Below are 17,165 nucleotides of genomic sequence, written 5' to 3'. Positions count from 1 at the left end.
GACTACTCCAAGCGGTATCAAGACCAGGGACCTGATGTCGGATGGGAAAAAGCCAGAGTCACAATAGTGTAGTCCCAGAAAGCGTCAAGGTCTCAGAGGTGAAAGTGAATGAGCAGATGAGCAAGCGGCGAGCAGTCTAGTCCAAAGGCCAGATTCCAGAAGCAGTGATTAGATGTGGGCGCAAGGTGGTCCTGCCCTCTGCCTGCCCCTCAAAACTGGCACGTCACATGGGACTGGGCCTCAGCAACAGTGGCCTCTCCTTCTCCTCATCCACTCTCCAGCAGCCACTATGAGCTGTCAGCATCTTCCCTTGGGCAGCTCCCCCCCTGAGCTTTGTGGTGGCCGCACTGGCCAAGGAAATAGGGACATTCCAGGATAAAATTAGAAGCTGGGATAGCATTAGTAAATCCAGGACTGTCCCTGGAAAATAGGGTATGTGTTAAGCCAGCTGGTGAAGCTTATAAACCTGCCCAGGTGGTATCTCTTGGTGATACATTGCAGCTCTTAAGATATGCTGCCTTAGTGGTACACAAAATATGGCACTGGAACTTAATTTAAGGAAAATCTTCTACATTCACCAAGCAAATGAGCGATTTGCTTCTGCAGGAAACGAACACAGCATTAACTTGAATGACTTCAGAAGGTCAGAAACATGAATTACACATCTGACCTTTTATGTGTTGTGCCTAATCAATGGCTGCCAGAGAAGAACTTGACATGGATGTAGCAATTTCACAGCAGTTAATCTGGAAACCTAAAATCCTAGACTCACCGTCCTATCCCAAAAGAAGAAAAATGGACTTCTGGGCGGATTGGACATTCCTTTTAAATCATGACTCAGGATGCAATTATGTGTTACCTTAATTGATGTTTTTATAATTTTTATAGTTTTTATAATTTTATAAATAGGGGGTGATGTTTTATGTTGTAAATTTACTGCTTAGTCTGTTACTTTAAAGTCCTTTCGAAGTTCTAAGTAGAAAGACTAAGTATACATATGTTTTTTGAAAAATCGTGCGTGATGGGCGAATGGCCGTAATAATAAATATCTATCTATCTAAGGCCACCTCTCCAGGCTCATTTACGAAGCGCACCAGGGGAATCTCCAAGCCGTCGCTAGCATTCAACACAAGGGACACACAATCACGACTCAGTTGCCACCTCAGCTTCCTCTTCATCTCCCAGACTGGTGTCGACAATGGACCAAATCCCCAACTGGAAGGACTTCAGCCAACACTGGCCAGTTCACAAGCAAAGTGAGGCATTTGTAATGGCTGGAGAGGGGGAAGTGAGGACGCAGAGGATAAGGTCAGCAAGAAGAAGAAGACCCTTGTGTAGGCAAGGAAGGACCCACAGAAGAAACAAGTTGCTTCACCACCTTAACAAACTTGGCTCGGGAATGTACATATTCTACATTGTTCACACACAAAAGATTTTTATTTATTTATTTGCATTGATATAGAAAAACTGATAAATATAGAAATGAGAAATGGCTCACTCGAAGTTCGTTTTAGGTTCTGCAATGGGATTTAAAAGTAAGCCATACAGCAGAAAAATCACCTCTTTAAAATGTTCTAACAACAAATGGTTTCATTATTCATTATTCACAGAAGGAAAATCTTTTACCTTTAAAACAGAACGGCATATTTCGAAGAACACAGCTGGGATGCTAGGTTTAAAATATGTTTAGCTCTCTGTCAGTAACTGCTGAATCCAGACTTTGGGCCCCTCCAAACAACCTATTTATTGAGTATTCATCCTGATTTGCTCACTCAAAGCATACATGGAGGTTAAATTATATCCAGTCTTTGTTGAGCATTAATTCTGATCTTTTTTGTGGGGAGGTTATACAGTACATCAATGAGCATTCATCCTGATTGGATTGCAGCATGTTGATACATCTTCCACAATTATTTATTCGATGTACAAAACTGCTGTTAGAATATTCCTCTTTTCTTTCATTTTGGTAACCTCTCTACTTGTCTTACTTCATCATCCTCCCAGGACTACAACGCATAATAATTTGATATAAAAAGTATTATTTGTCATCCTGTTGGTTCTGAAACTTTTATATATGATTCACTTTGACAGTGATTTCAATAATGCGATGATTTTATGAGCAACAAAAAAACTATTAGCCACTTTAATGGGGCAGGTTTGTTTTTTTAAAAAGATTTTTAAATAATATTTTTAATTAGTTTTCAATTACAATCCAATAGTAGCCTCATTATAACAATAACAATTTATAATACAATTACTAATACCATTCTTATATAAAATAGATTAAACCAAATTATGTCACAGAGGTTTCATTCGGCAGACAATTCTTTTAAAGAAAAATGTATTTGTGTCACTTATGACCATTGGCATGTTTGTCTTGCTGCATAAGGATGCCTTTTAAATTTATTTGTAATTTAAAAAGTATGCTTCAATAAGTCTTTATTTGCATTTATAATACTAAAGACTTCTTTCCCAGATGCTCTAAGTGGCTCAGAATGGATAATTAGCATATTTATAGGAAGACAGGACAGAAATCTTTGAAATATTTAATAAAAACTATATCAATAAAATACAATTTTAAACAGCAAAATTAATACCTAAACAAAGAAGAAGAAGACCTGACCTATACAGAGCAAGATAAGGAAACAGTATCTAGTGACTTTCAGCTTTTCAACCCGACAGGCCAAAAACTGGCCAGAGAAAGCAAAGTTGCAACCCTTTCTAACAGAGTTGGACCATACATTGGAAGTAAGATCATTAATGTGCAGGATCACAGACTGGAATTGACTTGGCATGGTGTTATGTACTGAGTTGTATAGGATCCAAAAGGCAGCAGTCTGATTGGTCCTAGAACAATAGGATTGAGATTGCAGCAGTCTGACTGGTCCCAGAACAATAGGATTGAGATTGCAGCAGTCTGATTGGTCCGCAGGAGCCACCCAATCCAGCTCCAGGTGGAAGTGAATCCGCAACCCGATTGGCATACAGGAGTATCCCGGAAGTAGCCAATCACGTGGGGCCCATTGTGTAAATAGTGTATATAAAGCAAACATTTTGGGGGAACTGCATTCCTCACTACTATGAGCTGAATAAAGAGCATGAAATTCACACTTGACTCCGAGTATATTTCACATGGTGAAGCTCTTTCCTCTCTAACCCGTCCCTGAGCTGTAGTCAAGAGTAGACCTTGGCTTCTTTCAAGTTTAATTGCAGTGGGGGCCATTTTGGGATGTGACATCTGAAATCCACGCTGTAATATAACCAGCGGAAGGTTTATTTGAAGCCTAATTGAGGCACAGGGACATTTGCAAAAAAAAACAAAAAAACTCACCCTCTTCAGCTGTGACCTCCTCCCAAAATTGTCCCCCCCCCCACAATTAGACTTGAAAGGGGCTTCTTTTGAGCCTAATTTGACCTGGGGGCCAGACACAGGACCCCACAGGTACCACAGAAGGCCTCTGCAGGTGTAGGTTTGCTCCCAGTGGCAATCTATGTTCTGGAGGTTGACCAATATATATTTAACGTGAATTGTGCCCGTATAAGGAATCACCATTTAGGGTTTTCAGGGGGGTAGGGTTTCAACATTTCCTCAATTTAATACGACTGTTACATATATACATATACATATACATATACACACACATATACATATACATATACATATACATATAAACGTACTGTTTAGGGAGGCTTTTAATGTTTAATAGATTATTGCATTTTAATGTTCTGTTGGAAGCCGCCCAGAGTGGCTGGGAAAACCCAGCCAAATGGGCGGGGTATAAATAATAAATTATTATTATTATTATTATTATTATTATTATTATTATTATTATTATTACATTTTTACCTAAGGATTTGTTACATTTTAAGAGTTTCCCATTTTTGTGTTCACAATAAATGCAAAAATTGTTGTCATTTTGAATTTATGGTAATCAAAACTAAGCTGATCTACATGCAACTTATTAGCACAATTACAAAAAGAAAAGAAAAGAAAAAGGTAGTTTGAAAGCAAGAATAGGAATACTATGAAGGTGTGAAACAGAAACAGAAGTGTGACTGAAGTGTTTCACTTCCTTAATGTCCTAAATGGTTAACAATTAGAAACCTCACATAGGAGTTAAACTCACAATGGGAGCATAAAACTGTTGGCGGCGGGTGTTATCTTCCTTATTCCAAGATAGAGAACTTCAAATTACAAAACAAAACTTAAGTATAAAGGAAAATCATAGAAAAGGAAGATAGAAAAGGAATTAATGAAAAAGAAACAGGAAGGGCTGCCAATTCTCTGTCTGCCAATTATGTATGTAACAGTTATTCAAAATGTTCAGAATATGCACTCCAAGATAACATCTGGCTGTACTATTGTCCAGCTCTTTCTCCATCTGCTAGACAAAGGTTTTTCAATCTTCATTCCCAGTCCTCTCGCATCTACCTTTCCCCCAAAAAAGTCCAAAAGAAGCTCTTCATTTTTAAATTATCATTAAATGTCAATCATAGTTCTTATCTGACCCAGTATGATGAATTTCTCTCCAAGGGTTCCAACAAATCCCAACAGTGTGGTAGTCCATAATTATTTATTGTATCTTCATACCCAGTTCCATATACTGTACTCCAGTCCCATTTCCTGTTGGCCATTATACTGTATCTGATGAATGTATTCTTCTGCGCATAAGAGGTCAATCCCCGATGCCCCGCTTATATCAAAAGCGTGCTTTGAAAATCAAAATTTATGCCTTGGTTGCTTTTAATCACTGCATAATTATTTCCGCTGACAGAAGTGTCAGCGGTCAATGACTAATCCACCGTCTTCCTCCCCGGAAGTTCCCGGGAGGTTGTTGTTGTTTTTTACTACTTTATATATTTTTGTGTTTTTCTATTGTTATCCATCCTGTGATCCTTGGAGGAAGGATGGGTGTACAGTAATTTAATAAATAATAATAATATTAATAAATAATGCAACCAAGAATTCTACTTTCACAGAGGTTCTAGTCTATAATACGTTCCCCTATTGTTAGAACAGGACTTCTATGTCCCTGCTATCATTCATTCATTCATTCATTCATAAATAAATGAATAGATAATTAAATTTCTGAGCAAGGTTTCACACAGGTAACATCAGTGTCTTAACAGACTGTGCTTCCTTCAGCACTCTCGAGCCAGTGTGGTGTAGTGGTTAAGAGCGGTAGACTCCTAATCTGGTGAACCGGGTTCGCGTCCCCGCTCCTCCACATGCAGCTGCTGGGAGACCTTGGGCTAGTCACACTTCTCTGAAGTCTCTCAGCCCCACTCACTTCACAGAGTGTTTGTTGTGGTGGAGGAAGGGAAAGGAGAATGTTAGCCGCTTTGAGACTCCTTAGGGTAGTGATAAAGCGGGATATCAAATCCAAACTACACTTCTTCTTCTTCTTCTTCTTCTTCTTCTTCTTCTTCTTCTTCTTCTTTGAAGTGGAACTGAGAGAAAGCACTGACACCCACCGACCCACCCACCCCATAAATGTGTTTTTTAGTACAGCGCTCAGAATTTGATTCTATTTTCTGCACTTAGCAACCAATGAGCTGAGTAAATGTACTCCTCTTGCCACAGGGGTGAGGGGTGGGCAGAGTAGTGCAGTAGTTTGAGGAAATCCTGGAGCAAATGGCTAGGCCACCAGGGTCTCTGCAAGAGCGACAAAATGGTTCACAATGAAGATTCTAGCTAGAACTGCCCAACTGACTTCTCTTTCGTGACTTCTCTTTCGTTACAGCAGCGACACGTTAACAGGCTGCTTTCGAAAGAGAGAAAAAAGGGTTCAAAAGCTGTTTGTTGTGCTGTGGCATCTGGGCTCTGCTGCTTCCAAGAAAACAGCAAAGAAATGCCCCAAGAGACATATCAAAACCCTGGAGCATTGCTAGAGTGCCTCCTGGCTGCTATTAAATCAGAGCATCTGCTTGCTCTTTTGTGGTTTTAAACTTCATATTTGTATAAATAGCAGGTTAGTTTCTTCCGTCTTTGGATGAGGTTAAAGAGCCAGCACATGCTTTTTAAAAACCAGTTCTTTTGATTATGAAAAAACCCAACAAAGTTATGCTTTTAATACTGTTACTGTGACACCCAAAAACACATGTCCGTGATACCATCTTCTCCTCAGCTCTGTAGAGTGGATCTGCACTCCAAGAAGAGGCAAACAAAGGATAGCCATTTCCCAACTGTAAACGGATTACAAGTGAAATAGAAATGCTTTGGAGGGTTCCTTTTGTTCCTCACATAATGTATACAAATGAGTGGAAGGCCAAACAAAAACTCGGATGACATTGCTGAAACAGAATTAGAAGTACAGGAAACGAGAGTAACATCATTAGAGTTAAAAGGATTTGATGATTTCGTGAAGCACGTGTGCGCCATTTGTTGCAAGTATATAAGGATATTTGCTTATGAAAAAAAGCCATTTTCAAGCAAAAAGAAGAAGAAGGAGGAGGAGGAGGAGGAGGAGGAGGAGGAGGAAACCATGTGGATAATCTAGGAGCAACAACGTCTCAGCAGTTTTCACAAGGACAGATTTGGGAGAGCGGTTGATGGAATCCAAATTGGGTCTCAGCTGCTGTTGGGTTAGAAGACTTTCCCCATGGATGTACAAATTGCTGTCTAAAAACACTTGTCAGCACCTGCTTTTCTACACAAATTATTAAACTAGCTTCGCAAAAAAACCATCTCCAAAAGACCCATAGTATTGGGCTATACAGCAGACCTCTCTGGAGAAGACCTGAGGGCACAACAAAGACATTCCTTCTTTTCCGCCTTCTCCTTGGCCGTACGTTATCTAATGATGTGCTCAAATGAACCTCAGCAGGTAAAGCGGGTCTACTTGCGCTCAAGCAAACACAAAACGAAGCTGCTTACAGACCTTCCACATGCAACATGGGGGATGCCAGCGATGGGGAGGGTCATGACATGGAAGAGAACCAGTGATGTTTTAGGGAGCAGGCTAGCAGGCGGGGCCCATTACTTACATCATAGGAGCCTACACAACATAAAACACTGTTGCTGTGTGTAGGTATTACCGTATTTTTCGCTCCATAAGACGCACTTTTTCCCCTCCTAAAAAGTAAGGGGAAATATCTGTGTGTCTTATGGAGCAAATGGTGGTCCCTGGAGCCGAATTGCCCAGGAGCCAAAAGCACATCGTGCTTTTTTTTACAAACAGAAAAGGGGGTGTTGAAAGGACCCCGCTCAGCAGCTGATCAGCAAGAGATCAGGAGAGAGATAAGAGTCCCCGGCTCCCTTCAGCCCCGCAGTCTCGCCCAGGCCTCCATTGTTGAATGTGCTGCAGAGGGAGGTTGTTTGTTTCCCTAGCGACATGTGACTGGCTGATTAGTTTATCTGTCTCGAAACTGTAGAACAGCTCCCTTTCCTTTAGAAGCTGCAGAAATGTGAGTTGAACCCCATAAAAACGGGGCTTTTCCTCTTTGCTTTTCCCCCTTTGCAAAAGAAGCCTTGCTTTTCCCCCTTTGCAAAAAAGCTGCACAAATCTGAGCTGATCCTCAAAAAAACAGGGCTTCTCCCTTTGCAAAAAAGCTGCACAAATCTGAGCTGATCCTCAAAAAACAGGGCTTTTCCCTTTGCAAAAAAAGCTGCACAAATTTGAGCTGATCCTCAAAAAAACAGGGCTTTTAGAGGAGGAAAACCAGAAAAATAGTTTTTTTCTTGTTTCCTTTTCTAAAAACGAGGTCTGCCCTATGGTCCGGTGCGCCCTATGGAGCGAAAAATACGGTATTTTATTTGTTTTTTATCTTATATTTTGTAAATGTACATCCAGTGCTTTTTCGCCTTTAATTTTTTTGGGGGCCCCCAAGAGAGTGGGGCCCAAAACTATAGCTTGTTTAGCTTATACGTAAATCCGGTACTGACCCTTTCCCTGGTCCACACTTTGTTCACATGTTCAGCTGAATGCCTGATGAAGCCTATACAACTATGAAGCCTAAGGAAATAAATCCTAATATTTAACCAAAATGCGTGTCAAATATTTTTTATTATTTAGATCATTCACAGAATTGCAGATTTGGAAGGGGACTTGAGAGTCATCTAGTCCAACCCCATGCAATGCAGGAATGCTAAAACATCCACGGCAGATGGCCACCTGTCAAAAAATGTTTCAGCCACTGAAGTTAATTTAGAACAACAACATCAAACTGTGGGTAAGCTAGGGTTGTAGCTAACACTAGTCCTACTCAGAGTAGACACACGGAAATTAATGGATATAGGTAACTTAGGCTCATTAATCTCCATTTAATAAAACTAAAATCTATGCAACCCTAATTTTAGGCACAATAGACTGATCAGCGTTTAACAGTTCTAAGAACTACATCGTTAAGGAGCCATGTGTTGTATAAATCATATTTTAGCATTAAAATGCATACAAGGTAAAGGTAAAGGGACCCCTGACCATTTGGTCCAGTCATGGATGACTCTGGGGTTGTGGCCCCCATCTCGCTTTACTGGCCGAGGGAGCCGGCGTACAACTTCCGGGTCATGTGGCCAGCATGGCTAAGCCGCTTCTGGCGAACCAGAGCAGCGCATGGAAACGCCGTTTACCTTCCCGCCGGAGCGGTACCTATTTATCTACTTGCACTTTGACGTGCTTTCGAACTGCTAGGTGGGCAGGAGCTGGGACCAAGCAATGGGAGCTCACCCCTTGCGGGGATTCGAACCGCCCACCTTCTGATCAGCAAGCCCAAGAGGCTCAGTGGTTCAACCCACAGCACCACCCGTGTCCCATTAAAATGCATACACTGGGTACTAAATGCGTGGCAAATGTAGAGGTTAGGAGACATAAAGAAGAAAGCAACTGACAGAGCGAATAGCCAAAGAGATTCCATACAATCGGTAACTTTGCTACCATTTAAATCCTTGACATTTGCTTAGATTTAAAATCCAATTTTACAGCACTAATAAATAAGGAATTATATAGGCTACTTTGAGTCCTAAAAGGCTAGCAGCACTGGAAATTGATTCGCCATCAAGGCCAAGCAAACCACGCCCCAAGAGCGCTATAGAAAAACAAACCAGAAGTTGCACGCCATTTTAAAGCCTTTCCATTGTTCACAGAGTTTCCCTTTTAGGCTATAAAGTGGTCAAGCTACTGCTGCATCGACAGAGGCTGGCAGACAAAAACTTTAAATGTACATCCAAAGGGGTGGAAATCATGTAACACAGAAGAATTATCCTCTAATACGTGATCATACAGTGCAGGCAGGGGTTCCTTATAATGACTATTTATGGATTTTAATCCTCATCGCGAATTATGACTACAGAAGAGGTGATAGCCAACATTCCAGACCTTACGTAATGTGGTGCTAGAGTTTATTTTGTCCTATAAAACTGATTTTAATGGATCTACTCAATTTTACACCATCATATGATGTAGAGCCAAAAGTTCTCAACACAGCCTGTTGTTACCTTATGGAACCAGATGATCAGCTGCAATGGCTGAATGGCTTTTTAAGGATTATTTTTTTTTAAGGATTTGAGTCTGCAGGTGTGTGACATCAAGGGCTCGGACACACCAATTTTTTCCTCTAAAGGGGTCTTCATTTGCCTCACCCTCTAATTCTTGAAGACTTAGTTTGGATAGAACACCAGACCGTGTTTGGAACTTCAGGAACATGCCTTTTTGCTTGTGCCTCTCATCTTTTCACCACAAACGCTGTTTCAGTTAGTCACTTCTGCCTTAGCTTCCCCATTTCCTGTGCTTTTAACTTGATATTATTTTAATAGTTTTTAGGTGGACAAATAGAATAGCACCCAGAGAGAAAATATCATGGGCGTAGCCGGGGGGCAGGGGGTAGCAGCACCCCAAATCAATAAAAATTAATAAAAACGCATAGCTAACTGAGGTTCTGCCCCCCTAACAAAAGGTCTGCACCCCTTAACAAAAATCTTGGCTTACACCCATGCCTGAAGTGGTTCTGCCCAGTAACAAATTTATCGACTCATTGAGAACTAGACAATTTCACAAACTAACCCACTGTCTACAATTAACTAGCAATAAATCCCAGATCCAGGGTCAAGAATTTCAATATCACGAAACATTAATTTTTGAATGGGACATGTATTATAATCACCACACCACGCTCACTTTTGGATTGTTACTTTCAAAATACAGCACTTAAATCATTACTGAATCAAACACCCTGAATTGGAAAAAAATAAATTAGGGGCTGAATCTAACGAAGACATGGTTCTCGCAGAATGACTTGTGTTTGCACAAGACAACTTCCCTTTCTCTTCTCCTCACATTCTCCCTGTAAACTTCAACCTTTGGAGGGTTGGGGGAGCCCCCAGGACAGATCTGGGGGTGTGCGAGAGCAGAAGAACTTCCGTCACACAAGTGAAAGTCATTCTGTGAGAGCAACGAATTAACTGGATACAACCCTAAAAGACCAGTAAATGCAATTTCAGAAGTCCATTCTTTCTCAGATTGGTTGGGCAGCCTGATCACTGCAGTCCATGCATTGGGAACCCCAAGCTTCGATTACTGCCACCGTTTCTATGTGGGGCTGCCCTTGGGCCTACTTCAGAGGCTCCGGTTGATGCAGGATGCTGATGGGGCCACCGGGCTGGCAACGTGTGACACAACAGTTAAAACTTTTGTACCGGCTGCTCATCTAATACTGAGTCAGGTTCCAGGTCTTTGTATTAATAGACAAAGCCCTGCACAACGTAGGTCCAGGGTACCTTAGGGAACACCTCAACCATTATATCTTGGCTTGAATGTGGAGGTCATCTGCAGAAGCCATCTTTCAAGATGGCAAGACTCCTACAACAGGAACAAGAAACTAAGCTACTTTCCATAATATCCGGTTATACAGTCATACCTCGGGTTGCGCTCGCTGCAGGTTGCGCGTTTCCAGGATACGAACGCACCGAACCCGGAAGTACCGGAATGGGTTACTTCCAGGTTTCGGCGCTCGCGCATGTGCAGAAGCACCCTACGCCGCCGCTGCTTCCTCCTGCGCAGCTGCCTCAGCGGGAAGGAAAGGGCGGCACCCAGATGCGTCCGCAGCTTCAGATTGGCTGCAGGAGCTGACCGAGTGGGCGGCAGGGTCCGCAAGGTTCTCGGGCTGGATTAACAAGCCTGGGGGGGCTGTATCCAGCCCACAGGCCTTAGTTTGCCGACCTCTGTTCTTATGCATTGACTTGTTTGAATTTAAGTCTAAGCTAAACCATAGCTTAGCATGAACAACCAACTGTGTGGACTTCTGGATAAGAGATTGTACTTCTGGATTTCTGGATAAGAGAGGAAGTAATGATGATAATGATGATGATTTTATTATTTATACCCCACCCATCTGGCTGGGTTTCTCCAGCAACTCCATTCTGCCTTGGTTCCAACCCCACCTAGAGTACTGTGTCCTGTTCTGGGCATCGCAATTTAAGAAGGATGTTGACAAGCTGGAACATGTGCAAAGGAGGGCAACCAAAAGATGACCAAGGCTCTGGAATCTAAGCCTCATCAGGAACAGTTGAGGGAGCTGGGTATGTTTAGCCTGGAGAAGAGGAGACTGAGAGGAGATAGGATAACCATCTTCAAATATCTCTAGGGCTGTCACATGAAGATGGAGCAAGCTTGTCTTCTCCTGCTCCAAAGGCTAGAAGGGAGATTTCAACTAAACGTACTTTCTGACGGTGGAACGGTCTTCCTTGGGAGGTGGTGGACTCTCCTTTATTGGAGGTTTCTAAGCAGAGGTTGGATGGCCATCTGCCATGGATGGTTTAGTTGTGAATCCTGCACTGCAGGGGCCTGCAGTAGGGGACCCTTGGGGTCCCTTTCAACTCTACAATTCTATGATTCCATGAAAATGTAAGACGGGAGTGTTTTCACAAGCCTGGTACCCAAGAGCTTTGTAACTTGGAGATGCTTCTGCGCATGACGTCATTTTGCGCGTCTGCGCATGTGCGAATTGCCGAACCCGGGAGTAACCCGTTCCGGTACTTCCGGGTTCGGCTTGTTCGTATCCCGTGACGAACGCAACCTGAAGCCATCGTAACCAGAGGCACGACTATACAACAGGAATGTGTGCAGGGAGAGCTGAGTGCTGCAGGAACCCATCATAGGACCACTGTAGGTCGAGAGATTTCAACCTCCCTCGTGTTTCCTGCAGAAGACGCTAGTGGAATGTCAAGCTACAGAGGCTACCGTGTGAAAAAGGTCTCAGTGAAGAGTGAATAAGAAAAGGGTTTCTCAGGTCCACTCACCTGATGGTGTTGGCAGATACCTGGGATTCAGATTTTTATAACGTCTCTATTTATAGCTGCACTTTCTTGTGTCAGCCTAACAATGCTCATCCTCTCTCTGCAGAAGCTTTTAGCCAATTTCCCATGCTGCTCCTTGGCAGAATATTTGCAAAGGCTTCCATGTGGGGGGTGGGGAAACAGCTTTTTAAAAATGTTAAATATATCTGTTATGAGGCTTCTCTTTCGGATTCAATGCAGAACAGGTCTTACGAGATTATTTGGCAGTTTTTAAAGATTCAAATTTCCCCAAGGGCTTTTGTCAGCTTCCACCAACTTTAAGATGTATCGTGGATTAAGATGGCTGTTAATACCCTCGGCCTACAGAGCGAGATGAGCGTGCAACCCCAGAGTCATCCATGACTGGACCTAATGGTCAGGGGTAAAGGTAAAGGGACCCCTGACCATTAGGTCCAGTTGTGGATGACTCTGGAGTTGTAGTGCTCATCTCGCTTTATTGGCCGAGGGAGCCGGCGTACAGCTTCCAGGTCATGTGGCCAGCATGACTAAGCCGCTTCTGGCGAACCAGAGCAGCGCACGGAAACACCGTTTACCTTCCCGCCGGAGCAGTACCTATTTATCTATTTACACCGTTTTCCTTCCCACTGGAGCGGTACCTATTTATCTACTTGCACTTTGACGTGCTTTTTGGCAGGAGCTGGGACCGAGCAACGGGAGCTCACCCCGTTGTGGGGATTCAAACCGCCGACCTTCCGATCGACAAGCCCTAGGCTCTGTGGTTTAACCCACAGCGCCACCCGCATCCCTGGGACTGTCGGGGGTACCTTTACCTATAATACCAAGAGATTAAACACTTTCTTCACAATATTAAGAAAGGGAATCTATGTCTTTGGGAGGGGAAATGTTCTGGGAGCACACTGAAAAAAGAAGCATGCACCTTCAGAAAACAATTAAGACAATTAGGGTTCAAGAAAAATCCATAAACCAGTGCAACAGATCTCAATGAAAATCTTACCCGTCACCAGCTGTTGTCCAGCCAGTCCCACTGGAACCATCCCCAGGTTGTTCATCGCAGTTGCCCAAGCTGCTGGTTCAGTGACTGACATGTTAAGTTGAGAGGTATCTATAGCTATGCTGCCCACACCATCAGCTGCTGCAGGAGGGGAGGAAAACACCTTCTTAGTTTATAATCAAAGAAGCAAGGACGACAAGCCGCAAATTAGCCAAAGATAAAAATAATAATCTGTCCAACTGCCGCAGCGTAGGGTTTTTAGGACTTCTTGTTAGTCACTCTCTCCTGCTCATCTGTGGGGAAACTTGCAGTGCAGCAACCAACCAACAAAAAACCAGTGCACAAAGAAACCTAATCCAAGAAGGGCAAAGGTTCCTATGGAAACAAACTCCCAAGGACATTGATGCATTTGCAAGAATAACCAATTTAGAATGCTTTTCGGTTTCGCACCAAAATGAAGACATTAGCAAGGTGCCGGGGGAAAAAGCGCCAGGTCAAGATGGCAGATCTCAGGGAGATGCCACATTCTGATGAAGAGCAGAAACACTGAAATCCAGCGCTGAGGCAATGAATGAAATCAAACACGAAACATCGCCGATGATCACGTGGAGGCATTCACCTGTGGCCATGGTTCTAGAAGGTTCTCTTCGGCTCGTTCCACTTTCACTTCTTCACCTGCTACTGTTTTAACATCTTGAAATGTACCGGTAAGTGCCCTTCACCCCTGGAATGGGTATGCTCTGTAAGAAAAAAATTAAAAAACAACAATTTAAATACTGCTTTAAAATATCTCTTCAAGGCAGATTGTGGTGGGTAATCCACCTTGCGATGGCTGGCCAGTCGCAGTTGGGTCTCCAGAGCAGTTTGGACCACGCACCATTCGAAGGCATCAAGAAAGGATGTTAAGGCAACAACCCCCCCTTTGCTGCCTGAGAACAGAACAAATAGTGCTATATAATAACTTGTTTAATGCACAGCCTCTGGGCTGAGCAACCTCTCAGCAGTTTACGTCTTATCAGCACCTGCACAGCCGCCTTAGTGAGCTGGCTTACACTGGATGGGCGGACTTGAGGCTACAAATGAATTTTTTCTTAAGTTAAATATTAATTGATACTGAAAGCTTGAAGAAAACTGTTGCCTGCTAAACACAGTAAGGGGGAGGCAGGGGAAACCACCTTGGGATAACTTTTAACATCCTTTAGAGTTAAGGCTAGGATGCCACACAATTGACCGACGACCAGTTTATTTTTAAATACGCTGGCATTGTAATAATATATTTTTTTAAAAAAATATATCTTTATTTCTTTCCAAAACATTACAATGTAAAAAGACATAATCATAATAAAAAGTAATTTACATAGCCAAAAAATACAGTGAACATTTCAATTATCTCCTCTTCCCTTCCCTCCCTGATTTCCTCCCTCCCCCACCCGTTACTTCTCAGCGTACCCATCACTGTGTTTATATCATTCTTTCATCTGTCCGCATGACCTTTTATCTAATCATATTCCCTTTTATCTCAATTGTTTGGGCCTTTACCATTCTGCATTGTAATAATATTTGTATTGCATCAAAACCTGCACAGTGCAGTCCCGGGCTTATGCAGTATATCCAGTAGTAAACCCCACTGCGTTTAACACTGGTGTATCTCCCACCATCCCTTCTCAGTTGGGTCCCATCCAGCCTTACTACTGAGCCTTGGGAAATACAAGAACTGGAAAAATATAAACCTATGCTGCCAATACTCGTAGTAGACCGGTGTACAGTAAGCAGCACAAAAACGGCGCACGGAAATCTACCAGACCGTTCCACGTTCTAAATCTTCTATTTGTAATCCAAGAATTGAGAGCCGAGTTTCTGGCAGCAGTGCTTCAAGGAGTACTTTAACAGGACGAAATTCTAGATTTTACTAATACACACATACGATCAGTCTATGAGTTTAATTGTTGTTTCTTTGTGTATATATATTTTAAAGTTCCTGTATGTGATTCTTTCTCTTGTGATTTTACATGTAAATGCCTAATAAAGGTTTGATAAGTAATTGAGAGAACAATGTGCAAAATCTTATACAGAAGCCACAAACAGAAAAATTGGCTCTACCGTGTGCCTGGCTGAGGCAGGCACTTCAGCGGCAGATCGGGGTGTGTGTGTGGCAGACTAGGCTCCGAGCTCTCCTTCCTCCGGAGCAGCGGTTGATGGCGGGGGGGGGGGGCAGGAGGAGGCAGCAGCAGTGGAAGGGACCTGCGAAACAGTGTGGTGTTGAACTAGGTTAAAGCTGCAATCCCTTTGAACTAACTTCTGAGTAAGCCTGCATAGGATCAGGCTACAAATCCCTTTCAACTCAGCAGGACTTGCAGCTGGGTCAGCATTCATAGGAGCCATCTTCCCAATTGGTCCTAGTGGTTCGTTGCGCCAGGGCATCAGCCTCTCAGGGGCGCCCTAGCGAGTGGGGGAGCTGCGCAGCTTTGCCGGCAGCCTCCCGTTTCCCTGCACGCCCACCAGCTGCACCCCGCCAACTATATGGGCTGGCGAGCGTGCAGCTTCCTTCCCAAGCCTCCGCAGGAGGAGAGTGATCCCCGCAGAGGCTTAGGATGGAAGCTGTGTGCAGCTTCCCTCCCAAGCCTCTGCATCTGCTAAATACAGCCCTGCTCTCGGTCGTTGTCCTCCTCCTGCTTCCTGGCAAAAGGCGGCGCGCAGCCTTCCCAGGCTGCCTTCTCGGGCGCCCCGACGCCAGAGATCATGTCCGCCAGCATGTTTTCCTGCTTGATCACTGCCACCACACCAGGGATCGTGGTGGTGGGGGAGGCAGAGGACATTTCCCACCCCCTCCCTTGTTTTGGAGTTGCCGGGGGCGCCGGAGGGATCTTTGCACCACGGTGCCGGATATGCTTAAGAAAGCCCTGGCTGCAAGTCCCATTTAAGTCTATAGCAGGGCTTTTAAAAGCGACAAGATCGGTTTGATAGAAGTGGATTGGGATCAATGGATCTGCACCCTCAAAGGGATTCTCATCTCCATCCTACTTCCAGCCTGTCAAAAGAAAGCGGATGGATATTCTTGGAAGTTCAATTCAGGAGGAGATTTATTTATTTTCACTCCATTCTCCAAAATACCAACTTGCTGCTACCGTCACACATTTTTCTTTTCCTTCAAGTGTCTCCTCAAATGCACCATCTCAGTAAAAAAACAAATCCACAGACATTCTTCACCTGCAGCCTAAATGAAGTCAGTGCAGCTGCATTGGCTCACATAGATGCCATTTGAACCTCCCCAGAGTCAAACTTACAGGGCTGGGGCAGAAAAAGAGATGACTTTGATATCAATTAAAGCATTTCGACTCCTGTTGATTTCAATGGAATAATTAAGCAAGCCGATCTTTCACTAGAAAGTTCAGTCCAATCCCTGTATGTATTGACTCCGTGGTAAGCTCCACTCTGTTGAATTCGGTCTCACATGCATGCTGAGGATTGCAGCCTTAGAGGTCCTACTTTCAGGGTGCTGTCCTGCAAACCTAATCCTGCCATTGGGTTAGTTTCGTATTTTTAATTTATCAGTCCCACTGGTTTTTGTTTCAGGACCAAAGGCTAGGTTTGTGGTGGGGGCATCAAGCTTTTTTAAAAAAATATTATTATCATCCACCAACCAATTCTATACACACTTTCTGGGCACCACTGAACATAAAGAGGCGTTTTTCTAAATAAGAGGGATGGAGTCAATCTTGTCTGAAAATCATACAGTACTTGAATTCTCTTACACAGATGACACCAAATTGGGAGGGGTGGCTAATACCCCAGAGGACAGGATCACACTTCAGAATGACCTTAACAGATTAGAGAACTGGGCCAAAGCAAACAAGATGAATTTTAACAGGGAGAAATGTAAAGTACTACACTTGGGCAAAAAAAATAAAATGAAAGGCACAAATA

General features: G+C 43.3%; 1 protein-coding gene and 1 long non-coding RNA gene across 5 annotated transcripts in view; both read right to left on the bottom strand.

Annotated features, from left to right (window-relative positions):
- ENOX1 (ecto-NOX disulfide-thiol exchanger 1) overlaps positions 1 to 13,945 on the bottom strand; it is a 104,200-nt gene extending 90,255 nt beyond the window's left edge. For 3 of the 4 annotated variants that reach the window (XM_033154287.1, XM_033154290.1, XM_033154291.1), the window contains exons 1-2: positions 13,861 to 13,945; positions 13,245 to 13,382 (exon numbers count right to left, since the gene is read on the bottom strand). In XM_033154287.1, coding sequence (XP_033010178.1) covers positions 13,245 to 13,382; positions 13,861 to 13,870 — 148 coding nt within the window. In that variant the 5' untranslated portion in view covers positions 13,871 to 13,945. The remainder of the gene's footprint in view (positions 1 to 13,244; positions 13,383 to 13,860) is intronic. The other variant, XM_033154289.1, reaches the window with a different exon arrangement.
- A 3-nt stretch (positions 13,946 to 13,948) lies between these two features.
- The window catches only part of LOC117049538, a 105,438-nt gene continuing 102,221 nt past the window's right edge, over positions 13,949 to 17,165 (bottom strand). The window contains exon 4 of the long non-coding RNA XR_004427001.1: positions 13,949 to 13,981. This is a non-coding gene — a long non-coding RNA (uncharacterized LOC117049538). The remainder of the gene's footprint in view (positions 13,982 to 17,165) is intronic.

Source organism: Lacerta agilis, chromosome 7, assembly GCF_009819535.1.
Source record: "Lacerta agilis isolate rLacAgi1 chromosome 7, rLacAgi1.pri, whole genome shotgun sequence".
NCBI lineage: Eukaryota > Metazoa > Chordata > Lepidosauria > Squamata > Lacertidae > Lacerta > Lacerta agilis.
Note: the sequence above shows the minus strand (reverse complement) of the source record. Positions and strands in the feature narration are given on the sequence as shown.